Below are 26,118 nucleotides of genomic sequence, written 5' to 3'. Positions count from 1 at the left end.
TATAAATTATAATTCAGGCCAGGTGCGGTGGCTCATGCCTGTAATCCCAGCACTTTGGGAGGCTGTTTGCGGATCACCTGAGGTCAGGAGTTCAAGACCAGCCTGGCCAGCATGGTGAAACCCTGTCTGTAATAAAAATATAAAAAAATCTGGGGGGGGCATGGTGGCAGAGGCCTGTAATCCCAGCTACTTGGCAGGCTAAGGCAGGAGAATCTGAACCCAGGTGGTGGAGGTTGCAGTGAGTCGAGATCACACCATTGCATTCCAGCCTGGGCGACAGAGCAAGACCTCATCTCAAAAAAAAAAAAAAAAAAAAAAATCATAAGTAACGCGTGGAAATTAAGCTACTATTTTTACTGATGACTCAGTAAAGCCAAATTCACAAATAGTAAAATAGAAAACCCCTCTGTTACACTGCACAGTATATATTATTTCTTCCTGAGAGTTTAACTTTTCAAATAAAAATCAATTTTCTTGAGTCTTTTGAAAAACAAGCTGGTAGGCCAGATGCGGTGGCTCACACCTGCAATCCCAGCACTTTGGGAGGCTGAGGCGGGTGGATCATGAGGTTAAGAGATTGAGACAATCCTGGCCAACAATGGCAAAACCCTGTCTCTACTAAAAATACAAAAATTAGCTGGGCTTGGTAGTGTGTGCCCGTACTCCCAGCTACTTGGGAGGCTGAGGCAGGAGAATCGCTTGAACCCGGGAGGCAGAGGTTGCAGTGAGCCGAGATCACACCACTGCACTCCAGCCTGGTGACAGAGCAAGACTCCAGCTCAAAAAAAAAAAAAAAAAAAAAAAAAAGAAAAAGAAAAAGAAAAACAAGCTGGTTAACAGTTCCAGACACATGAGCCCAAACATCCCACTGCTTTGGGCTATAGAAGTTTCTCTTCACTGACAAGGATTCTCAGGAGTTCCTGGGGGACAAATAAGAGCCCAGATACAGGGTCTTTTTTTTTGAGATGGAGTCTTGCTCTTTTTGCCCAGGCTGGAGTGCAGGGGCGCGATCTCTGCTCACTGCAAACTCCGCCTCCCAGGTTCAAGTGATTCTCCTGCCTCAGCCTCCTGAGTAGTTGGGATTACAGGTGCCTGCCACCATGCCCAGCTAATTTCTGTATTTTTAGTAGACATGGGGTTTCACCGTGTTGGCCAGGCTGGTCTCAAATTCCTGAACTCAAGTCTCAGCCTCCCAGTGTTGGGATTACAGGTGTGAGCCTCTGCGCCTGGACCAGCCAGTCTTTTTGATGTGACATAATCTAACAAGTCTCTTATTGGAGGTGACCTCTCCAAGTGCCAGGAAACAGCTCCTGGAAATCTATAGCCTGGCCTATTCATCCATAAGTCCTTTCTTAGATGATGTACATTATGTGTGTGTCTACCCCACCACACTACTGTTAAGCCTTCATCCGTTTTATGACACTTTGAGAATTAGAATTTGTTTCATTCTCTTCATTGATAAAACAGGTATGTTTACTTTCACCCGAAAATTAAACCCTTACCTATTACTCTAAACTAGGGGTCAAAAAACTTTTTCTGTAAAGTGGTAGATAGTAAATGTTTTAGGCTTTGGCCAGGCACAGTGGCTCATGCCTGTAATCCCAGCATTTTAGGAAGCCCAAGTGAGACAGTCACCTGAGCTCAGGAGTTGGAGACAGCCTGGGCAACAGAGCAAGAACCCTCCTCTACAAAAATATGGCTTTTTTTTTAAGAGAGAGATGAAGTCTCACTATATTGCCCCCAGGCTGGTCTCAAACTCCTGGGATTAAGTGATCCACCTGCCTTAGCCTCCCAAAATGCCGAGGTAGCAGGTGTAAGCCACTGTGCCCAGCCAAAAAATTTAGTTTTTTTAAAGTAAGTATTTTAGGCTTTGTGGGCCACAGGTCTCTGGCTGTGTGTGTGTGTGTGTGCATGCGCATGTGATGTAAAAACCATTCTTGGCTCAAGGGCCATAGAAAAACAAGTTTTTGGCTTCCTTCGTTTATGGACCCCTGCCCTAAACTAATAATTTCAAATGGGCTCTAACTAGCTGGTTTGAAATTAGCTGAAACAACTTTATTCATCCACACTTGTGAAGACAAATTGAAGGGAACTAAGATCCCCCCCAGGTAATTCAGAAGGGCAGGGGGAGAAAGGGCTCTCCCAGAGGTTATTCCCTAACATCTGAAGGTACCCTTGACTTTGCTTGGTTTTGTCTAAAGAAACCTGAACCTGGGAAGCTGGCCCCGCTGGACAGGGAACATTTTAAATAAATAAAAACACTAAGAGACAACAAGGCCAGTTTATTTTACAATGACTCCTGAGGTAGTTTATGTGGGAAACAGCAGGCAAGCCATTAAAACCCTCTGGGGCTTAGTTCATTCTGCACACGTCTCACTCTGGCAAAGGGGTTCTCACACGAGGAGGTCAAAGGAGCATGGATCAAGGTGGGCAGGAGGTGGGGGTGAGGCAGGCCTTGGGAAGTATCTCCAGATATGGATCCCAATTTCCACAAAATGGCTCAGCAGATTCCACAAACACTAAGAGAACTTTATTTTAATAAAAATGTCCTATTTTTCAGGTGCCCCCTTCCTTTATCACTAGAAAGCAGCTTTATTGCTAAAAAGCAATCCATTTATTTAGACATTCTCTTCTTAGGCAACTTTAAACTTTTCCACCGCCGTAACACCACTCTGTATTTTTCACTTTCAGTCTTCTCTTCAAACACTTTTTTCAAGAGAATCCGCGTAACTGTCTCTGTTCCTGCTTCTTTATCTTCTCCAATGAGAAGATCCAATGTATCTCCCACTTTCACCTGAAAATTAAAAGAAAACGGAGGCTTGGTTACACTTCGGGAAATCCAGGCCAATGCAAACATTACTGCTCTGAGTTTTCACCACATGATCATGACCCAGAGGAGGGGCAGGTGAGAAAAGGCCCTGACCTCGGTCACTGTCACCTATCCCCAGTGCCTCAGCGTGAAAGAGAGGGTGAAAGGTCAGGTGCAGTGGCTCACACCTGTAATCCCAGCACTTTGGGAGGCCGAGCTCAGTGGATCACCTGAGGTCAGGAGTTTGAGACCAGCCTGGCCAACATGGTGAAACCCTGTCTCTACTAAAAATACAAAAATTAGCTGTGTGTGGTGGTGGGTGCCTGTCATCCCAAATACTCGGGAGGCTGTGGCAGGAGAATCACTTGGACCCGGGAAGTGGAGGTTATAGTGAGCCAAGATCATGTCACTGCATGCCAGCCCGGGCGACAGAGGGAGACTCCATCTCAAAAAAAAGAAAAAAAAAGAAAGAAAGGGAGGGTGCCTCAAATACAAGGGCCTCAATATCAGCCAGTGTCCTTACTTCAGAACTAGACAACTGGCTGGCTGTGGATAGTCCCTGTGCAGAGTAGCTCAAATACTCACATCTATTGGGTGACTTAAGGAAATATTTGAATGGACACATTTATCTTGGTAACACTGGCAAAAGACAAAGAAAGTGGGGGCAGTCTTGGAGACTGTGTGCACAGTAATTACTACATGCACTGGGAAGACAATTTCCAGTGCAACACTTGCCTCAACTCACAAAGGTAGAATGCCACAGAAAGCAGAGTTGGATGCTGATTCAATGGGTTAAAAGGCTGAAGTCAAACCCATTTTTGCACAGAAAGCAGCTTCAGTTGAGGCAGTGCAATGCATACCCTGGGGCAGTTATGTCAGCTCCAAGGCCAAGGACACTGGTCTGTGCTGAAGGTATGGACAGCCCAAGACAGATACCTGGTCCAGGCAGCTCAGGATCTCAACGGATCTTTCCAGACACTCAAGAAGGGCCAAACAGGGCCAAGTGCAGTGGTTCACACCTGTAATCCCAGCACTTTGGGAGGCCAAGGTGGGTGGATCACCTGAGATCAGGAGTTCAAGACTGGCCTGACCAACATGGTGAAACCCCGTCTCTACTAAAAATACAAAATTAGCCAAGCGTGGTGGCGCACACTTATAATCCCAGCTACTTGGGAGGCTGAGGCAGGAGAATCGCTTGAACCCAGGAGGCAGAGGTTGCGGTGAGCCAAGATGGTGCCATTGCACTCCAGCCTGGGCGACAAGAGCGAAACTCTGTCTAAAAAAAAAAAAAAAAAAAAGGGCCAAACAGACCCAGGAGCCACATGCTGCTGCTTCTACTAAAACACAAGCCAGGGATGACTGGGAGCCATCTCATACCCCTCACCACTGCTTCCAGTAGAGGGTGAGCAAGCCCCATGTGTGGACCACTGACAGTAAGTGGGCACACATAGCCATTTATAAGGCTACTAGAGGGCTTCTGTTTAAGAAGTATGGTGTCAAATGCTGACTTTTATCTTATTTTACAATTAATGTTCTTTAAGGCAGATACAACTTCAGACTCTGAAACCTTTCAACCTCACCAGAACAAGCCCATGTCTATTCTCCCACCCACTCAAGACCTCTGCAGGCCCAATAGTCAGTCCACAACATGGGCATGCACACCTGCTTGCCACAACACTATACTGGCCAATCCAGGAAACCCACAATAGCTGGATATAAAACTCACGCAGGGGCAGATTTTAAACCATTAACTTCCTCTCCTGTGGGCTGAGAAGCAGAAAGGCTCGTACCACAGCTATCGTCAAGACTGTTTCTCCCCTTGGGTTTGAGGGATAGGACAACACAGGTACCTGGGCAGGGGTAGGGGGGTTCCACCCTTCTGTAGTTCTGATGGGTTCAATTTTTTTTTTTTGACATGGAGTCTCACCGTGTCACCAGGCTGGAGTGCAGTGGTGTGATCTCGGCTCACTGCAACCTCCACCTCCCAGTTTCAAGCGATTCTCCTGCCTCAGCCTCCCGAGTAGCTGGGACTGCAGGCATGTGCCACCACATCCAGCTAATTTTTGTATTTTTAGTAGAGGCGGGGTTTCATCATGTTGGCCAGGATGGTCTTGATCTCTTGACCTCATGATCCACCTGCCTCGGCCTCCCAAAGTGCTAGGATTACAAGTGTGAGCCACCATGCCCAGCCCTGGGTTCAATTTTTTAAAATTACTACTTCAGCCTAGGTGGACATTTTAAAAAATCTGTCTAGAAATACAGGCTGGGCGCAGTGGCTCACGCCTGTAATCCCAGCACTTTGGGAGGCTGAGGAGGGTGGATCACGAGGTCAGGAGTTCAAGACCAGCCTGGCCAACATGGCGAAACCCCGTCTCTACTAAAAATACAAAAATTAGCGGGACATGATGGTAGGTGCCTGTAATCCCAGGCACTCGGGAGGCTGAAGCAAGAGAATCGCTTGAACCTGGGAGGCGGAGGTTGCAGTGAGCTGAGATCGTGCCATCGCACTCCAGCCTGGGCAACAAGAGCAAGGCTGTCTCAAAAAAAAGAAATACAAGGCTTGGAAACTCTGCTTTACCTTTTTGGTATAACCTTATTTCATTCAAATTATTATTATTTTTAAAATGTTTAGAGATGAGGTCTCACATGTTGCCCAGGCTGGAATGCAGTGGCTATTCATAGGCATAATCATAGTGTACTATAGCCTCAAACTCCTGGGCTCAACGACACTCCTTCCTCAGCTTCCCAAGTGGCTGGGACTACAGACACGCACCAACTTGCTCAGCTAAAATTCTTTGTTTGTTTTTTGAGATAGAGTCTTGCTCTGTTGCCCAGGCTGGAGTGCAATGGCACGATCTTGGCTCACTGCAAGCTCCACCTCCTGGATTCAATGGTTCTCCTGCCTCAGCCTCCTGAATAGCTGGAATTACAGGAGCCTGCCACCATGCCCGGGTAACTTTCTGTATTTTTTAGTAGAGATAGGGTTTCACCATGTTGGCCAGGCTGGTCTTGAACTCCTGGCCTCAAGTGTTCTGCCTGCCTTGACCTCCCAAAGTGCTGGGATTACAGGTGTGAGCCACTGTGCCCGGCCTGCAATTCATTTTTAATAAGTAATATATGCATGTGATACAAAATTTAGAAGATACAAAAGCGTATACAAAGAAAAGGTATATAGGCCAGGTGTGGTGTCTCATGCCTGTAATCTCAGAATTTTGGGAGGCCAAGGTGGGTGCATCACTTGAGGTCAGGAGTTCAAGACCAGCCTGGACCACACAGTGAGACCCTGTCTCTATAAAAAATAAAAAATTAACCAGACGTTTGGTGGTGTGCCTGTCATACCAGCTACTCGGGAGGCTGAGGTGGGAAGATCACTTGAGCCCAGAAGGTCAAGGCTGCAATGAGCTGTGGCTGCACCACTGCACTCCAGCCTGGGTAACCGAGCAGGACCCTGTCTCCAAAATAAACTAAAGAAAAAGAAAAAGAAAATTAAAAAAGATATACAAAGAAAAGGATACTCTGTATATATCCTTTCATAGAGATATTGTGCATGATGTCTGTCTCTGGAAAGAAAAGGCTAGTGTGTGGCTAAAGAATGAATCCCTTTGGCCAGGTGCGGTGGCTCACGCCTGTAATCCCATCACTTTGGGAGGCTGAGGCAGGTGGATCACAAGGTCAGGAGATCGAGACCATCCTGGCTAACACAGTGAAACCCCATCTCTACTAAAAATACACACACACACACACACACACACACACACACACACACACACACACACAAAAGAATGAATCCCTTTGGGGCTTCCTTGTAGCACAGAGAAGGGGTGTTCCTCCTTTACCCAACTGATCCCAGAAGAGATGAGTTTAGGAAGGATTCAATCCCCATACTTGGACACCACATACCCACTGTTTAATCAACAGTTACCCAACACCTACCACACCCTGGGCTTCACCTGGTTTTCAGCTCAAAGAAAAGCTTTGCTGAATCGCAGGCAGCCAGGGTTAGAGCTGCAGCATCAGAAAAGCACCTGACCCTTTGGGGTCAGCAGCCAGGCACAGGCTCCACAGAGCAGGCCAGGGAAGTCGAGGCATTCTTTATTCCCCTCCACGGCCCTGTCCCTCAGCAGACACAAAGCAAAACTGGCTGGGATTAGGGGCTGTTCCAAATATCTACATTTCCAATCTCTAGTTAGCTGCAGTTTCTATGGCTACCAGGCCTCCTAGTAACAAGACAGCTGAGTGTTAATAATGCCCCCTTCCTTTGCTGACCCTCACAAGAAACCTGGAAGGCAGCTGAGACAACAGAACACCCAAGGCAGAATGAAGCAGCAGCAATTAGGCTGTAGTTAACAACATCACAAAACGGGGGCGGGTGGGAGGGGGTGTGAGGAAAAATAGTCTAGTGGGGTTTGTAAATGAGGCCCCAGCACAGAGACAGGGTGTTCAGGGAGTAATCATTCTTTACTCCAAGAACACATCTTGTTTTTGGAATACGCAGCTTAGAAGGAGGGCAGGCTACAGCAGGAAAAAGCTATTCAGAGATGAGAAGGGCTTATGACTGCATGTAGCTCACTGAGCAACAGCTGCTGACAGCCAGCCACAGTCCCAGCCTGCCGGTTCAAGTCAGGGGCATCACCAGGGCCTTGGGACTTGGCGGCTGAGATAGCATGGGGGAGCTTTCCCTCCTTCTGCCCACAGAGCTGCAAGAACCTGCATGATCCCAGTTAGCAAGGACTGCAGGAAGCCTCAGTGCTCACCCGAATGCATGGCTGACAGCTGACAGCCTCAATTTCCCATGTCCTAGGGCAACCGGATGTAGCTCGGATCCTCCAACCCCGAGGGTATTTTGAAATATGAAAGATGAAATGAAAACAATCTCCAAAGTATGTCTAACTTCTCTGGAACCTTTGTTCCCTGAACACTGAGTTAGACTATGTCTTTCAATACCTCACGTCTTGTGTCTTCCACACTTTTTAAGGGTCTCTGTCATACCTTTTTATTGTGTTTTTTTAACTTTTATTATCAGTATTGTTTTTTCCAATTATGAAAGTGATACATAATCATGGTAAAAAAATTCAGAAAATAAAAAGCATGAAGAAAATTAACATAACCCATAATGCTTCACTTAAAGATAAATGCTAGTAATAGCAGTATTTTAATTCCAGATGTATATATATACGTAATTTACTTTTACAAAAAAAATTTTCTAACAGAATTTTTTTTTTTTTTTGAGACAGAGTCTCACTTTGTTGCCCAGGCTGGAGTGCAGTGGCACGATCTCGGCTCACTGCAAGCTCCGCCTCCCAGGTTCATGCCATTCTCCTGCCTCAGCCTCCCACGTAGCTGGGACTACAGGCGCCCGCCACCACACCCGGCTAATTTTTTTTTGTATTTTTAGTAGAGACGGGGTTTCACTGTGCTAGCCAGAATGGTCTTGATCTCCTGACCTCGTGATCCGCCTGCCTTGGCCTCCCAAAGTGCTGGGATTACAGGAGTGAGCCACTGTGCCCGGCCAGAATTTTTTTTTTGAGACAGGGTCTCACTCTGTCACCCAAGCTGGAGTGCATTGGCATGATTATGGCTCATTGCAGCCTCGACCTCCCAGGCTCAGATAATCCTCCCGTCTCAGCCTCCCGAGTAGCTGGGACAAGCGCCTGCCACCAAGCCTGGCTAATTTTTTTATTTTTTGTAGAGACAGAGTTTTGCCATGTTGCCCAGGCTGGTCTTCAACTCCTGGGCTCAAGCGATCCACTGGCCTCAGCTCCCAAAGTGCTGGGATTACAAGCATGAGCCACTGTGCCCCAGAATTTTTATATATGATTTATTGTTAGAAAAGTGGAGACTGGAAACACATTTTCTTCTAACTGACTTTCACTTATCAACAGTATTGATACGGACTTGTCAGAAAATACAGAACACATCCTTTTCTATAACTGCTCTGCACACAAAGCCGTGCATCCAGCAAGCACTCACTGGGTACTGCTGAGCTGTACAGAATTACACATCTGCTCAGATACCACTGGCCAAAGAACAACTCTACGTGGATCAAATGTTTCTTTGAAATCTGATTATGAGGATTTCATGAGGGCTAACATTAATGACCTGGAAGTTTAATTAATGGATTTCTGCCAGTTCTGTATTCTGCCAGTGGTGTATTCTAAAATTTTAAAAGGGAGAAGCTTCATCAGGTCATTAAGTCTGCAAAAGTGAAAGTGCCTGTGTGTCTGAAGCCTGTAGCTGATTCCCACCAGCTTGACGTGGAGGACCACAGAGGACCTCAGAGAAAGAAGAGTAGCCAGAGGGAAAATCTGGGACAGCATTAATTGAGTTACTAGCAGAGTAAGAGACGAAAACATCTGGCTGTCATTTTAGGTTAGTATCTCACCGTTCTGCTTTTCTTCCATAATTTTTCCTCATTCAGCCTGAGTTCACCTTTGTAGAAAGCGTCTTCCACTTTGCTACAAAACAAAAAGAAAGCAACAATGTACACAATTTGGGTGATGGGTACACTAAAGCCCAGACTTCATCACTACACAATATATCCATTTAACAAAACTACACTTGTACCTTCAAATCTATTTTTTTTTTGTTTTTTGAGACAAAGTCTCACTCTGTTGCCCAAGCTGGAGTGCAGTGGTGCCATCTAGGCTCACTGCAACCTCCACCTCCCGGGTTCAAGTGATTCTCCTGCCTCAGCCTCCCAGTAGCTGGGACTACAGGCACACACCAACATGCCTAACTTTTGTATTTTTAGTAGAGACAGGGTTTCACTATGTTGGCCAGGCTGGTCTTGAACTCCTGACCTCGTGATCCACCCGCCCTGGCCTCCCAAAGTGCTGGGATTACAGGCATGAACCACCGCGACCGGCCTCAAATCTATTTTTTTAAAGGTAAAGTGCTTTAAAATATAGAAATATACTCAAAACAATTGCAGTTGACCCTTGGCCAGCATGGGTCCAAACTGTGCAGATCCACTTATATGTGGATTTCCTTTAGCCTCTGCCACCCCTGAGACAGCAAGTCCAATGCCTCCTCTTCCTCCTTCTCCTCAGCCAGGATGAAGACCTTCATGATGATCCACTTCCACTTAATAAATAGTAAATATATTTTCACTTCCTTATGATTTTCTTAATAACATTTTCTTTTCTCTAGCTTACTTTATTGTAACTGTGTATCAGTAAGGCCTTTGGTCAACAGTAGGCTATATTAGTAGTTAAGTTTTCCGAGTGTCAAAATATTAGTAGTTAAGTTTTCTGAGCGTCCAAAGTTATATGTGGCTTTTCAACTGCATGGGGGTTGGCACCCCTAACCCCCACACTGTTCAAGCATCAACTATATACAAGCTTGAGAAACACTTGCCATTAATTTTTTTTTTTTTTTTTTTGAGACGGAGTCTCGCTCCGTTGCCCAGGCTGGAGTGCAGTGGTGCGGTCTCGGCTCACTGCAACCTCCGCCTCCCAAGTTCACGCCATTCTCCTGCCTCAGCCTCCAGAGTAGCTGGGACTACAGGCGCCCGCCACCATGCCCGGGTAATTTTTTTTTGTATTTTTAGTAGAGACGGGGTTTCACCGTGTTAGCCAGGATGGTCTCAATCTCCTGACCTCATGATCCGCCCACCTCGGCCTCCCAAAGTGCTGGGATTACAGGCGTGAGCACCGCACCCAGCCCTCCATTAATGTTTATTCTGACAGTGATTCCCCAGTCTCCATTTTGAGTCCTGGGAAAGTGAAAGTCACCTGCTCTGGTGTGTATCTAAAACAGGGAGACCAAAGGGCATTTCTAAATAGATATTGAACTGCTGCGAAGATTTGCTAGTGCTATTGGGCAGTTAATTGGAGCCTTAAGAGAGGTTTTAGCATACATGTCAAGCTCCATTCTGGACAGGGGCCTGGGGTACTCCACCTGACTCCCAGTGCAGAGACTACATGGCCAGGCTGTAGCTCTGGTGATTCACAACAGCCAAAGTGAGTGGGCACTTCCTTCCCCTCAGATACCTGCTCTGTACACTGAAAGAAAAACCAGGCACCACATGTATGGCAAGGCCATTAAGAAACCCTCTGCCAGTTTGTACTGAGGCTGGGGAAATTCCAGTCTGACAGCTGCTGATCTCTCTGAACTTAAGTCACTAGGTCAACCAGACCAGGGGAGGAAGCAGCTAAAAATCAGTACATCTTTTTTTTGATGATCTGATTCCAGGTGACTGACATGTGGAGCTCGGCTTAATAATAACAGCAGGAGTTACTACTCTGGGAGAGGAGAGGCCCCCTTATTTGTTTGCCAGAGTTTAGAGAACATTCTCTAATGGCACCCTGATCAGAATGCCAAGGGCGGGGCCTGTGGGCTGGCTCATTTTTATGAACCTCTTTTTTTTTGAGATGGAGTCTCACTTTGTCGCCCAGGCTGGAGTGCGGTGGTGCGATCTCAGCCCACTGCAAGCTCTGCCTCCCGGGTTCACATCATTTTCCTGCCTCAGCCTCCCAAGTAGCTGGGAATACAGGCACCTCCCACCACGCCCAGCCAATTTTTTGTATTTTTAGTAGAGACAGGGTTTCACTGTGTTAGCCAGGATGCTATCGATCACCTGACCTCGTGATACACCTGCCTTGGCCTCCCAAAGTGCTGGGACTACAGGCGTGAGCCACCGTACCCGGCCCTTTTTATGAATCTCTTAAGCTTCAAGGATTAAAAAATTGAACTATGCCATTACATTAGGTCATAAAGGTACAAATTACACAAGAAGTTTTTCTGCATTTATTCATATCACAATTCTTACATTGTATACAATATGCATGCAATCATTCCTAAGGGAATAAATGAACAATGAAGGCCACTATCCTTATATAATTAATCTAGCAGAGAGGGAATCAGAATACTAAAGAAATCTTTGCCGGGCGCGGTGGCTCACGCCTGTAATCCCAGCACTTTGGGAGCCGAGGTGGGCAGATTACGAGGTCAGGAGGTCGAGACCATCCTGGCTAACACAGTGAAATCCCGTCTCTACTAAAAAAATACAAAAAAATTAGCCAGGCGTGGTGGTGGGCACCTGTATTCCCAACTACTCGGGAGGCTGAGGCAGGAGAATGGCGTGAACCCGGGAGGTGGAGCTTGCAGTGAGCCAAGATCATGCCACTGCACTCCAGCCTGGGCAACAGAGCGAGACTCCGTCTCAAACAAAACAAAACCCCAGAAATACCTCTATTGTATATGAACATATGTAGTATTTTCTTCAAAATAGCCAACATATATTGAGTACCTACTCTGTGCCAGACACTGTTATAAGTGCTTGAGATAAATATATACTCACTCAATCCTAGCAACCACTCTCTAAACTAGGTTCTATCATCTTCATTTTACAGATGAGAAAACTGAGGGTCAGAAAGTTTAAGTAACTTGCCCAAGGTCACACAGAACCAGGATTGAAATCCCAGTAATCTGGCTCCAAAGCCTGCATTCTTTTTTGTTTGTTTTTGTTTTTTTTTTTTGAGACGGAGTCTTGCTCTGTCGCCCAGGCTGGAGTGCAATGGCGTGATCTCGGCTCACTGCAAGCTCCGCCTCTCACGTTCACGCCATTCTCCTGCCTCAGCCTCCCGAGTAGCTGGGACTACAGGCGCCTGCCACCACACCTGGCTAATTTTTTGTATTTTTAGTAGAGACGGAGTTTCACCGTGCTAGCCAGGATGGTCTCGATGTCCTGACCTCGTGATCCGCCTGCCTCGGCCTCCCAAAGTGCTCGGATTACAGACATGAGCCACTGCGCCCGGCCAAAGTGTGCATTCTTAACCAACATCTTATTATACATCATGCTGTTAATTCTAAGAGGTACCTTTTTTTTTTTTTTTTTCAGATGGAGTCTCACTCTGTCACCCAGGCTGGAGTGCAGTGGCGCGATCTTGGCTCACTGCAACCTCTGCCTCCCAGGTTCAAGTTGACTCTCCTGCCTCAGCCTCTCAAGTAGCTGGGACTACAGGCGCCTGCCACCTCGCCCGGCTAATTTTTGTATTTTTAGTAGAGACGGGGTTTCACCATATTGGCCAGGCTGGTCTTGAACTCCTGACCTTGTGATCCGCCCAGCTCAGCCTCCCAAAGTGCTGGGATTACAGGCATGAGTCACTGCGCCCAGCTGAGGTACCGTCTCACATTATATCATTTGTGAAACATCCAGGTACATTTTATGCTTGCTACATACATCTAATATGGTGATTCATTTTCTCCTCAAGAAGCTGTTATTAAATCAATGGTTCATCTTACAGTCAACTGTGTCTTAGATTCAAATATGGCACATAGGATTTGCAGGCAGTCACTTGACTTCTTTGGAAATCAGTTTGCTCATCTATAAAATGAATTAATTGAAGCAGGTTACCTATAAAGGTCCTTTTATTGTGGCTATTCTTCACCATAATATGGGCCAAGTGATTTGTAATGCTACATTAAAGTAACACGACTACGAGTGAGTTTATAATGAAATGCATATCATACTCACTTTCTCCCAATATCTAGCCCCGTCTTCAGGACAACATCATACCGAAAAGACTGTACTGTTTTTTCCAGGTCTTTATAGTTTTTGACTACAGTAGGGTCATCCTCAAGCTCCTCTTCCTGCTCACTCATCTCGTCATGATCGCTTTCTTCATCAGAGTCCTCTTCATCTACTTTTTGCAGAGACTTTTTAGTAGATTTTGTAGACCTTATATTACTTTTGAGTCTTATGGAAAAAGGAAAAATATATTCTGGAGATAGTAAAAGCCCTGGAAGTCTCAGTGAGAATATATTATAAAAAAGTGTTTTATAATTTGGTGCACGTAACTTGGTACTAGAAAAATACAAGTATCGATTCCAGGAAGTACAGAGTTTGTATGACGAAGGTGTCCCTCGGAGAACACCCCAGAGTCCAATCCAGGCATCTGGCTTTCTTAAAACACCGGCAAGCAATTTAACACTAGCCATAGCCATGGCGCTTATAATCTGAAACAGATAATAAATCAGTTTTATCTCATAAGTGCAGTGTCATGACATTCTTACAACATAAACCATATGCACTATGAACACTTTATGTACAGTACTATATGTATTCGCCCCTAAAAAGTGCTATTGGGCCTGGCGCAGTTTGTTCATGTCTGTAATCTCAGCACTTTGGGAGGCTGAGGTGGGTGGATCACCTGAGGTCAGGAGTACAGGACCAGCCTGGCCAACATGGCAAAACCCCATCTCTACTAAAAATACAAAAATTAGCCGGGTGTGGTGGCAGGCGCCTGTAATCCCAGCTACGCGGGAGGCTGAGGCAGGAGAATCACTTGAACCCGGGAGGCGGAGGTTACAGTGAGCCAAGATCGTGCCATTACACTCCAGCCCAGGCAACAAGAGAGAAACTACATCTCAAAAATTAAAAAAAAAAAAAAGAGTCATATCAATCTGCATGTACCAAGGGCCATATACCACAGCACAGTGAATCTTCTAGCTGCAACTAATGTGCTTAGCTCATAGGATTGTCAGGAAGGTCCATTGTGATACCAGTATATGTGAAAGCACTGGTTCTACTCTTCTCCCTCCCACAAATTAGCTTTGGGTACTGATTGCTCCTAAAAAAAAATACTAACAATAGTTCTCAATTATTTTTGTTTTTTATTTTTTATTTTATTATTTTTTTGAGATGGGGTTTTGTTCTTGTTGCCCAGGCTGGAGTGCAATGGCGTGATCTTGGCTCACCGCAACCTCCGCCTCCCAGGTTCAAGCTATTTTCCTGCCTCAGCCTCCCTAGTAGCTGGAATTACAGGCATGCACCACCACGCCCAGCTGATTTTGTATTTTTAGTAGAGACGGGGTTTCTCCACGGTGGTCAGGCTGGTCTTGAACTCCCGACCTCAGGTGATCCGCCTGCCTTGGCCTCCCAAAGTGCTGGGATTACAGGTGTGAGCCACCGTGCCTGGCCTGGTTTTTGGTTTTGTTTTTGAAGGAAAATTTGGAGAGAAAGACTGTTGACTGACATACATTACATCCTTACAACATTGACTTTGCCCCAGCAAATCAGAGGTAAGGGTGAGCAAACTGGACAGACCTGCATTTTAACTCCTTTTACATCTCCTTCCCAATGTTTAACAGAGGCACTAGCTAGCAGACAAGGAAAGGGTCTAGAGATCCACAAACTAGGGAATTGCGACAAGTGCTTGTGACATGTCAAAGGGCAATCAATTCCTACAGTTACTTCAAATGTAGCAGAAACCATCTTATGATGGTGGCAGACTCACACCCACCCCCACCCCTGCAAGTATATCAAGAAGGTTTTAAAGACCATGATTTGGTAATGAGAGAAGGGTTTCCATATGGTTAACATCCTTGTACTGTGAGTCTACAAATGACTTTCCTTTGTGCCTAGATTGTACCTTAGGATTGATACCTCTGATTATGGCTCACTCAAAAACACGGAGCTAGCTACTTCCAATTTATATTTAACATTTTGGGCCTTATTTCCCTGGCATGGATGAGCATACGACCCAGTCTCAACTCTATTAATCCACCACTCTTGGGACTCCAATCTAAGTCTTAAAAGAGAGATAAAGCAGACTGAATGTAAAGACTCTATTTCAACATAACTGTAATTTGGAATAATTTTAAAATGCTAGGGTGGGCATGGTGGCTCATGCCTGTAATCCCAGCACTTTGGGAGGCTGAGACGGGTGGATCTCCTGAGGTCAGAAGTTCAAGACCAGCCTGGCCAACATGATGAAACCCCATCTCTACTAAAAATACAAAAATTAGCCGGGCGTGGTGGCATGCGCCTATAATCCCAGCTACTCGGGAGGCTAAGGCAGGAAAATCGCTAGAACCTGGGAGGTAAAGGTTGCAGTGAGCTGAGATCGCACCACTGCACTCCAGCCTGGGCGACAGAGTGAGACTCTGTCTCAAAAATAAAATAAATAAATAAAATGCTATATAATCCAGAGTACTCTAAAATAATGACTAGAAACTACCTGAAGTACCTTCAAGAGAAATGTTGGCAATAATTACTTTTACACATATTCTAATGTAATAGAGAATGAATAATACCCATTCATAAGAATGCCTTTAAATTTTTTAGATTTAATTTATTTAGTAGAGATGAGGTCTTGCTAATTTTAAATTTTACATAAGCTGGGTACAGGCTCATGCCTGTAATCCCACCACTTTGGAGTCCAAGGAGGGAGGATCACTTGAGGTGAGGAGTTCAAGACCAGCCTGGCCAACATGGTGAACCCCCATCTCTACTTTTAGTATGAAAATTAACTGGAGCCAGGCATGGTGGCTCATGCCGGTAATCCCAACACTTTGGGAGGCTGAGGCGGGCAGATCACTTGAGGTCAGGTGCTTGAGACCATCCTGGTCAACATGGTGAAACCCCATCTCTACTCAAAATACAAAAATTAGCCAGGTGTGGTGGCGGGTGCTTGAACCTGGGAGGCAGAGGTTGCAGTGAGCTGAGATCGTGTCACTGCACTCCAGTCTGGGATTTTAGCATTTCCCAGACTGTATATTTCATTGATTAGTACAATTAAAAAAACATTTTTTTTTTAAAGGTAACTAGGCTAGGCACAGTGGCTCGCGCCTGTATCCCAGCACTTTGGGAGGCTGAGGCAGGAGGATTGCTTGAGCCCAGGAGTTTGAGACCAGCCTGGGCAACAGAGACTCCATCTCTACAGAAAAAACAAAATTGAGAAAGATACCTCATGGTGGACTCCAAGAAAGATTTCATGCCAAAAGAGTAGGAAGGACATACTCTCAGAATTAAACAACTTTTTTTTTTTTTTTTTTGAGACGGAGTCTCACTCTGTCGCCCAGGCTGGAGTGCAGTGGTGCGATCTCAGCTCACTGCAAGCTCCGCCTCCTGGGTTCACGCCATTCGCCATTCTCCTGCCTCAGCCTCCCGAGTAGCTGGGACTACAGGCGCCTGCCACCACGCCCGACTAATTTTTTTGTATTTTTAGTAGAGACGGGGTTTCACCATGTTAGCCAGGATGGTCTCGATCTCCTGACCTCGTGATCCACCCGCCTTGGCCTCCCAAAGTGCTGGGATTACAGGTGTGAGCCACCGCGCCTGGCCAGAATTAAACAACTTTTTTTGAGATGGAGTTTCGCTCTTGTTGCCCAGGCTGGAGTGAAATGGCTCGATCTCGGCTCACTGCAACCTCTGCCTCCTGGGTTCAAGTAATTATCTTGCCCCAGCCTCCCAAGCAGCTGCGATTACAGGCATGCGCTACAACGCCCGGCTAATTTTGTATTTTTAGTAGAGATGGGGTTTCTCCACATTGGTTAGGCTCATCTCGAACTCCTGATCTCAGCTGATCTGCCTGCCTCAGCCTCCCAAAGTGCTGAGATTATAGGAGTGAGCCACAGCGCCCGGCCACTTAAGATGAATAAATTTAGCATTATAAGAAATCAACTTTTTTTTTTTTTTTTTTTTTTTTTTGAGACGGAATCTCGCTCTGTCGCCCAGGCTGGAGTGCAGTGGCGCAATCTCGGCTCACTGCAAGCTCCGCCTCCCGGGTTCACGCCATTCTCCTGCCTCAGCCTCTCCGAGTAGCTGGGACTACAGGCGCCCGCCACCACGCCCAGCTAATTTTTTTGTATTTTTAGTAGAGACGGGGTTTCACCGTGGTCTCGATCTCCTGACCTCGTGATCTGTCCGCCTCGGCCTCCCAAAGTGCTGGGATTACAAGCGTGAGCCACCGCGCCCGGCCTAAGAAATCAACTGTGGTCATTTATTTTTCTCACTGTGGGTCTAGGAAAACTTTGTCATAGGTTTGTATGGCCACGGCCCAGTGTTGGCAACAGTAGTATATTTGAATATCGGGGCATTAATAATACATTGAAATCAGATGCCCCCCCAAAAGTCATAACTAGAAAAGGTTGAGTATACCCCCTATATGTAATAATATTTTTTCATAAAATTTCTGATTATATATATATAAAATAAATTTTCATGTAGAAAATTTGAAAAAATACGAAGAAAATTGGCCGGGTGTGGTGGTTCACACCTGTAATCCCAGCATTTTGTGAGGCCAAGGCTGGCAGATCACCTGAGGTCAGGAGTTTGAGACCAGCCTGGCCAACATGGTGAAACCCCATCTCTACTAAAAACACAAAAATTAGCCAGGCATGGTGGTGGGTGCCTGTGATCTCAGCTACTCGGGAGGCTGAGGCAGGAGAATCGCTTGAACCCAGGAGGTTGAGGTTGCAGTGAGCCAAGATTGTGCCATTGCACTCCAGCCTGGGCGACAAGAGCGAAACTCCATCTCAAAAAAAGAAAATTAAAACCAGCCATACTCCACTCTATGTTAACCGCTGTAAGATTTTGGCATAGATCCTTCACAATGTAAAATCTGAAGAAAAATAATTAACTCATAAGCACAGCCTCTCGTACTCTCCCAACCACCCAAAACACACAGGAATGTTTAGCCATAGGTGGCCAGAGCTCTCTAACATCATTCCCAGGAAGTCCGTGTTGGTCCTAAGTCCTAGAGTCACTATTCAAAGTTTTACTTTATTTTTTTTACAGGTGGCTCATGCCTGTAGTCCCAGCACTTTGGGAGGCTGAGGTGGACGGATGACCTGAGTTTGGGAGTTTCAGACCAGCCTAACATGGAGAAACCCGGTCTCTACTAAAAATACAAAACTAACTGGGCGTGGTGGTGCGTGCCTGTAATCCCAGCTACTCAGGAAGCTGCGGCAGGAGAATTGCTTGAACCTGGGAGGCGGAGGTTGCGGTGAGCCGAGATTGTGCCATTGCACTCCAGCCTGGGCAACAAGAGTGAAACTCTGTCTCAAAAATAAGAAAAAAAAAAAAGCAGCCTCTGAGGGATGACCTTGTGCAGTTCCCTCATTTTGCAGATGAGTACAAACAAAAGTTGAAGCAATTTAAGAATAAGCTAAGTGGCACAGCTAGTAAATGACAGGGCTGGGATCCCAAGGTCAAGTCTTTTTTTTTTAGATGGAGTTTCACTCTTGTTGCCCAGGTTGGAGTGCAATGGTATGATCTCGGCTCACTGCAACCTCCGCCTTCCAGGTTCAAGTGATTCTCCTGCCTTAGCCTCCCTAGTAGCTGGGATTACAGGCATGTGCCACCACGCGTGGCTAATTTTGTATTTTTAGTAGAGACGGGGTTTCTCCATGTTGGTCAGGCTAGTCTTGAACTTCCAACCTCAGGTGATCTGCCCACCTTGGCCTCCCAAAGTGCTAGGATTACAGGTATGAGCCACCGCACCTGGCCAAGGTCAAGTCTTCTTAAAGCTCATTGTTTTTACTGTGGCCCAGGCATTGCTCTACACGTTAACTCATTTATTCCTTGCAACAAGCCCATCTCAGTTATAGGGTCACACAGATACTCTTCAAATCTAGGCATCCGAGCTCCAAAGCCTAGACTCATTACTACCATGCTGAACTGTCCATCAGTGTTCTGACTCCAAGTTAAGCACTCTTTCTTCCACACCCTGACATCTATTTTCTTACTTTTTTTTTTCTGGAATAAAAACTCACCAGCCAGTGCAATATCAGAGAGAACAGATAGTTTTCAGGGGTAGAAGAGTGGGAGGAACTGTTGCCCCAACTTAGAAGAAATCCTAAGAGGAGACACCTAGGGGAGGGAAATACCCATGGCTAGGGGTAGAAGTCCTGTTTCTGTGTCAGACCCTGGGTGCCCACATTCCCCATCCGTAAGTTCTATTTTTATGTTTTTCAGTATCTTTTTTACACTCTTCTCCTGCCTTTGAGAAAAGTCCGAGCTTTATACCGTACCGTTGTTTACTCTGAGGAATGCCTAGATATGATGTGGCTCTCTGCTACCTGCATTAGGAAACCTTTCCTTGCAGAAAATAACTATTTAGAATCAGATGCACTTGTAAATTCAACAAACATACCAAAATGTCAAGCCACGTATTCCCTTGTGTTTATTAGCTACTCACTACCTCTCATTGTGACCAGCTTAACTTTCTAGCAGAAAAACATTGGCAAATGTTGGAAGCTTAGATAAAATTCATTAAAAACATAAAATTGAGGAAACACACTAACCTAATTCTTGCTGGAGATGATGACCATTTGTAGTTGTTAGCAGTGGGCACTCAGGGTCACAAGGGAGGACCCAGATTCTGCCTCAGAACTTTGTTATTATTATTATTTTTTTGAGACGGAGTCTTGTTCTGTTGCCCAGGCTGGAGTGCAGTGGTGCAATCTCGGCTCACTGCAAGCTCCGCCTCCCAGGTTCCTGCCATTCTCCTGCCTCAGCCTCCCAAGTAGCTGGGACTACAGGTACCCGCCACCACGCCCGGCTAATTTTTTGTATCTTTGGTAGAGACGGGGTTTCACCATGTTAACCAGGATGGTCTTGATCTCCTGACCTCGTGATCTGCCCAGTTTGGCCTCCCAAAGTGCTGGGATTACAGGCGTGAGCCACTATGCCCAGCCCTGCCTCAGGACTTTGAAACTGGTCAGGGGAGCCCTGAGTTGGAAGTGGGGGTGCCAGAGAAGACAGCTAACCAGGCACCCAGCTCCTCTCCAATCAAAGCAGCACTGGAGAATACTGGGTTCCTTATAGCTCATTTGAAAAAAAAAAAAAAAAAATCTACTACTGAAAAATTCCTGTCCCTTTGTCATGGTCTCCTCTTTATTTATTTATTTATTTATTTTTGAGACGGAGTCTTGCTCTGTCGCCCAGGCTGGAGTACAGTGGCGCAATCTTGGCTCACTGCAAGCTCCGCCTCCCGGGTTCACGCCATTCTCCTGCCTCAGCCTCTCCGAGTAGCTGGGACTACAGGCACCCGCCACCACGCCCGGCTAATTTTTTTGTATTTTTAGTAGAGACGGAGTTTCACCGTGGTCTCGATCTCCTGACCTCGTGATCCGCCCGCCTCGGCCTCCCAAAGTGCTGAGATGACAAGCGTGAGCCACCGCGCCCAGCCCATGGTCTCCTCTTCCTCCAGACTCCACACGAGTCACATCCTCCTCTACCAAGCCATGCCCCACATGCCCTTTTCCATACTCTCGTTGCACCAACACCATACGTTTTTTTGTTGCTTTTGAATTAAGTCACAAATTATCTCCCAAACTCTAAGGGTAGTGATGGCACTGGCCCTGTTCTTCATTCCTCTGCTCAGGACATACCAAAATCAGTGAATAGTTGCAGATTCAATTTCTAGAAATGAAATGAGCATCCTGCCCATTACTATAGCCAACCCCACAATCACTCGTTCGCTCACATATGCCAAGTGCCTGGGTAGGCCTTGGTATAAAACACACAGTCCTTGTCATCAGGGAACTGCCATTTAAGTGGAATGTGGGCAAGTAAACTGACTGCCAGGGCACAGATGAAAAAGCAGGTCCGGGGAGGCTGAACGCTGCACCAGCTAGAGTGCAGAGCAAGGATGCCTACAAAGTTCTGAGAGCAAAGGTGGCCTGAAACTGAGCTATGTGGAAATATCAAGTTACAACAGTGATTTTTTTGCTTGATAATGGACCATTCCATTGGCATGCTGTTATTTTTCTCTCATTCAAGGATGAATGAGGATGAGCATTCAAGGATGCTCAGGCATTTTTTTATTTTTATTTTTTTGAGACGGAGTCTTGCACTGTCACCCGGGCTGGTGTGCAGTGGCATGATCTCAGCTCACTGCAACCTCCGCCTCCTAGGTTCAAGCGATTCTCCTGCCTCAGCCTCCCCAGTAACTGGGACTACAGGCACACGGCACCACGCCTGGCTAATTTTTGTATTTTTAGTAGAGATGGGGTTTCAGTGTGTTGGCCAGGCTGGTCTCGAACTCCTAACCTTGTAATCTGCCTGCCTCGGCCTCCCAAAGTGCTGGAATTACAGGCGTGATCCACTGCACCCAGCTCAGGCATTCTTGCTCTGAGCTCCAGCTGATGCAGGGTTCAACCTCCCCTGGACCTGCTTTTACACATGTGCCCTGGCAGTCAGTTTACTTGCCCACATTCCACTTAAATGGCAGTTCCCTGATGACAAGAACTGCGTGTTTTATACCAAGGCTTAGCCAGGCACTTGGCATATGTGAGGAAATGAGTCAACGTGGGGGTGGCTATAGTAAAGGAGAGGATGCTGTTACTTTTCTCTCATTCAAAAGCAAGCAATTACACAAACCTCTTGCCTCCACTCCTCCCCAGCTACCACCTCTTTTCTTGCTCCTCTTTACCATAAAACTCCTCAAAATGGTTGTCTAACTCTCACTTCCACTCCTTTCATTTTCTACATCCAAAAGGTCATGTTAGTCCTCATCTTAATTGACTTCTCAGCAGCACTTGAAAAAACTGATCACGCCTCTCTTCTTCACTTGGTCGCCAAGACACCTTACTCTTGGTTTTCTTCCTATCTCTCCTGTGGCTGCTGCTTCTCAAGACTCCTCTGCTGGCTGGACACGGTGGCTCATGCCTGTAATCCCAGCACTTTGGGAGGCCGAGGTGGGTGGATCACTTGATGTCGGGAGTTCGAGACCAGCCTGACCAACATGGAGAAACCCTGTCTCTACTAATACAAAAATTAGCTGAACGTGGTGGCACGTGCCTGTAATCCCAGCTACTCAAGAGAATGAGGCACGAAAATCGCTTGAACCTGGGAGGCAGAGGTTGCAGTGAGCTGAGATTGCGCCATTGCACTCCAGCCTGGACAACAAGAGTGAGACAACATCTCAAAACAAAACAAAACAAAACAAATAGCCGGGCATGATGGCGGGCACCTGTAATCCTAGCTACTCAGGAGGTTGAAGCAGGAGAATCACTTGAACCTGGGAGGCAGAGGCTGCAGTGAGCCAAAGCCATCGCACTCCAGCCTGGGCAACAGGAGCTATCTCAAAAAAAAAAAAAAAAAAAAAAAAAAAAAAAAAGACTCCTTTGCTGCCTCCTTCTCTTCTTTTTTCTTTCTTTCTTTTTTTTTTTTGGAGACAGGGTCTTCCTCTGTTGCCCAGACTGGAGTGCAGTAGGTGGCACGATCTTGGCTTACTGCAACCTCTGCCTCCCCAGTTCAAGCCATATTCTCCCACCTCAGCCTCCAGAGTAGCTGGGATTACAGGCGCCCACCACCACACCCGGCCACTTTTTATATTTTTAGTAGACACAGGGTTTCACCACGTTGGCCAGGCTGGTCTGGAAATCCTGACCTCAAGTGACCCACCCACCTCACCCTCCCAAAGTGCTAGGATTACAGGCCTGAGCCACTGCGCCTGGCCCTCCCTGGTATCTTAAAGTTGGAGGGGCCCAGAGCTCTATCTTTGGTCCTCTTCTCTTCTACATTCACTTTATCCAGCTCAGCTCTTAAATGTACCCAATTAGTTCTTACAAATGCATTATCAAGACATCAATCATTTCTGTGGCTTTAAATACCACCTATATGCCAACCACACCCTAATCTATATCCCCATTCCAGAACTTTCTCCCAAATTCCAGACTCATACATCTGTGCAGAAAAGAGTTAACATAACACGCCTGAGATTGCTATCCTTAGAATGCTTGCTTGCAAAGTTGGCCCTTGGCTAGAGTCTCGGAACTTGAACTTCATGAGGGTTCCCACAATTCCCACCTGGATAAGAGTGGCTCACTGTGCTGGAAACTGTACAATGTGATTCTGAACACCTGCGTTTTTTTCTGGGTGGCTGAGATTTTGGCACATTCTAGGCAGACAGTGCCTATGTGACTTTTTATTGGAAAAATGAGCTCTATGAGCTTTCCTGATAGAGATCTCTCACGTCTTGTCATAATTTCATGCTGCAAGAATTAAGCATACCCCGTGTGACTCCACTAGGAGAGGACTCTTAGAAGACTGCACCAGGTTTCCTCCAGACTTTGTCCCATGCATCTTTTCCCTTTGCTTATTTTGCTTTGTATCCTTTTGCTATAATAAATCACAGCTGTGAGTATGACTATGCGCTGAGTCTTTTAGTCCTCTTAGTGAATCAATGAATCTGGGGACCCGCAACACAATATCTAACTGCCTATTTGACACCTCCACATGGGTACATAATAAAGTCATTCATACGATGTCACTCCTTTCCTCAAATCCCTACCAAAGCACTCAGCGAAAAGCAAAGTCTCTACCATGGTCTAAAGGCTCTACAGGATCTGGTGCTCCCTCAACCCCCATTTCCTCTCCAACCTCATCTGCCAATCTGACTCTTGCAAATTCAGCTTCAGCAACACTGGCCTCCTCCCTTTAATTAAGCACTTACCATGTGCCAAGCACTAATCTGGGCACTAGGAATTCAGCAGAGGAAAAAAATATGAAGATTCCTATTCTTGTAGAGTTTATAGTCTAGTAGGGGAAACAGGTAGACAAAAAAAAAAAAAAACACCCTATAAATTATATGATAGCTGGTGGTTAATGCACTGGGGGAAGAAAGTGGAGCAGGGTAAGGGGGATTGAGAGGGCAAGATGAGGTCAGGTAGGTGGCTCACGCCTATAATCCCAGCACTTTGGGAGGCCAAGGCAGGAGACTCGCTTGCGTCCAAGAGTTCCAGATCAGCCTGGGTAACACAATGAGATCTAAAATAAAAATAGGCCGGGCGCAGTGGCTCACGCCTGTAATTCCAGCACTTTAGGAGGCTGAGACGGGCATATCACTTGAGACCAGGAGTTCGAGACCAGCCTGGCCAACATGGTGAAACCTCGTCTCTACTAAAAATACAAAAATTAGCCAGGTGTGGTGGTGCACACCTGTAGTCACAACTATTCAGGAGGCTGAGGCAGAAGAATCGCTTGAACCTGGGATGGGGAGGCTGCAGTGAGCCGAGTTCACACCAGTGCTTTCTAGCCTTGGCAACAGAGCGAGTGTCAAAAAAACCCAACAAAACAGGCCGGGCGCGGTGGCTCACACCTGTAATCCCAGCACTTTCGGAGGCTGAGGCGGGCGGATCACGAGGTCAGGAAATCGAGACTATCCTGGCTAACACGGTGAAACCCCGTCTCTACTAAAAATACAAAAAATTAGCCGGGTGTAGCGGTGTGCGCCTGTAGTCCCCGCTGCTGGGGAGGCTGAGGCAGGAGAACGGCGTGAACCTGGGAGGCGGAGCTTGCAGTGAGCCGAGATCCCGCCATTGCACTCCAGCCTGGGCGACAGAGGAAGATTCCGTCTCAAAAAAACCCCACAAAAACCAAAAAAACAAAACAACAACACCCTGTGGAATAAAAACTGATCAGGAGGACAGGTGCATTCGAATGAATCAGGAAAAGAACACGCAATGATAGACCCTGGGAAGTGACCTGATAGAAGTTCATTTTAAAAGATCTCTTTGGCGTTGGTGTGGGGTGAGTGAAGAGATGATCACGGTAGAAGCTCATAAGAGGTTTTGGGTGACATCTTCAGGAGAGGTACACAATCTGAACTAACCGAAGACTGTAAGAAAAGCAGTGTCTGTAAAAAAAGCAGCGCTTTGACCTGCTTGACGCCAGGAAACGCTCCACATTCCTCAGCCCGTTCACCGCTCCGTGAGATGGAGAAAGTGGTCTAAACGCTTTGAAGTGTAATGCAGCTAAAGATCCTTCCCTTTACTTGGAGACCTCGGAGGCTGTGGGCTGAGGTTCCTCTCGCTCCCTCCCCGCCCCCGCGGGCAGTGCACCTTCCTGGGTCCCCAAGGTCAAAGGAAATGGACAACTGCGTCCCCGGGTTCGCAGTCTGCATTCGGAGCCAGCAGGAGCGACCGGACGCAGGAACGGAAGGCTTCGCCGCTCTCAATTACCACAGCCCCTGCGCAGCCCTGGGCGCGCGGGGCGTCCCGAGGCTGGCAGGACACGGGACACTCACGGGAAGACCCGGCGGGAGCGTGGGCGGGGCGGAGGGGCGAAGTGACAGGGGGCGCGGGCAGGGGGCCCGGCGCGGCGCGCCAGCAGAGGCGCACTCACCTGTACGTCAGACCCTCTTGTCCCTCCCCGCCGCCGCGCGGACTGCAGGCCTCCAGGCTACCCCTATCTGCGCCCCGCCCCTTCCGCCGGCGCCGGTGCAGTGAGAGCGGGTCGGGCGGGGCGCGAGGCCAGGGCGGCAGCGAAGGAGCGACCCCTGCTGGAGGCCGTGTCTCGGAGGACTGCGCGGGAAGTAGGCTCGGGGCACAACCGCAGGTGAGCCCAGCGAAGAAGCTAGCGTCGCGCCTGATTCCACCTGACCGAAGACAGCTCATCTTTTTTTTTTTCTCTTTTTTTCTTTTTTCTTTTTTTATTTTATTAATTTTTTTTGCACACAAAGCAATAAACATTTTCTAAAAATACATACAAACAAAAAGATGCATATCAAACATATGAAGGAGGTTGCACATGGGAAGATGGGGAATAGAAATGGGGGGTGGGAATTAAAGAAAAT

The 26,118-nt window shown here is 46.8% G+C and overlaps 1 protein-coding gene across 2 annotated transcripts; it reads right to left on the bottom strand.

Annotated features, from left to right (window-relative positions):
• Window positions 1-2,266: 2,266 nt before the first annotated feature.
• On the bottom strand, window positions 2,267-25,767 carry MTRES1 (mitochondrial transcription rescue factor 1). 2 transcript variants are annotated; one of them, XM_030809527.1, is made up of 4 exons: window positions 25,668-25,767; window positions 13,287-13,768; window positions 9,192-9,264; window positions 2,267-2,794 (listed from the first exon to the last, which is right to left on the bottom strand). In XM_030809527.1, the coding sequence occupies exons 2-4, from the start codon at window positions 13,754-13,756 to the stop codon at window positions 2,615-2,617; spliced, it is 723 nt and encodes a 240-aa protein (XP_030665387.1). In that variant the 5' UTR covers window positions 13,757-13,768; window positions 25,668-25,767; the 3' UTR covers window positions 2,267-2,614. The 2 variants fall into 2 exon arrangements, with proteins under 2 accessions (XP_030665387.1, XP_030665388.1); XM_030809528.1 differs by lacking the exon at window positions 25,668-25,767 and adding an exon at window positions 19,841-19,961 and having other exon boundaries at window positions 2,282-2,794.
• Window positions 25,768-26,118: the final 351 nt, after the last annotated feature.

This window comes from Nomascus leucogenys, chromosome 3, assembly GCF_006542625.1.
Source record: "Nomascus leucogenys isolate Asia chromosome 3, Asia_NLE_v1, whole genome shotgun sequence".
Lineage (NCBI taxonomy): Eukaryota > Metazoa > Chordata > Mammalia > Primates > Hylobatidae > Nomascus > Nomascus leucogenys.
This window is presented reverse-complemented; position numbering and strand designations above follow the sequence as displayed.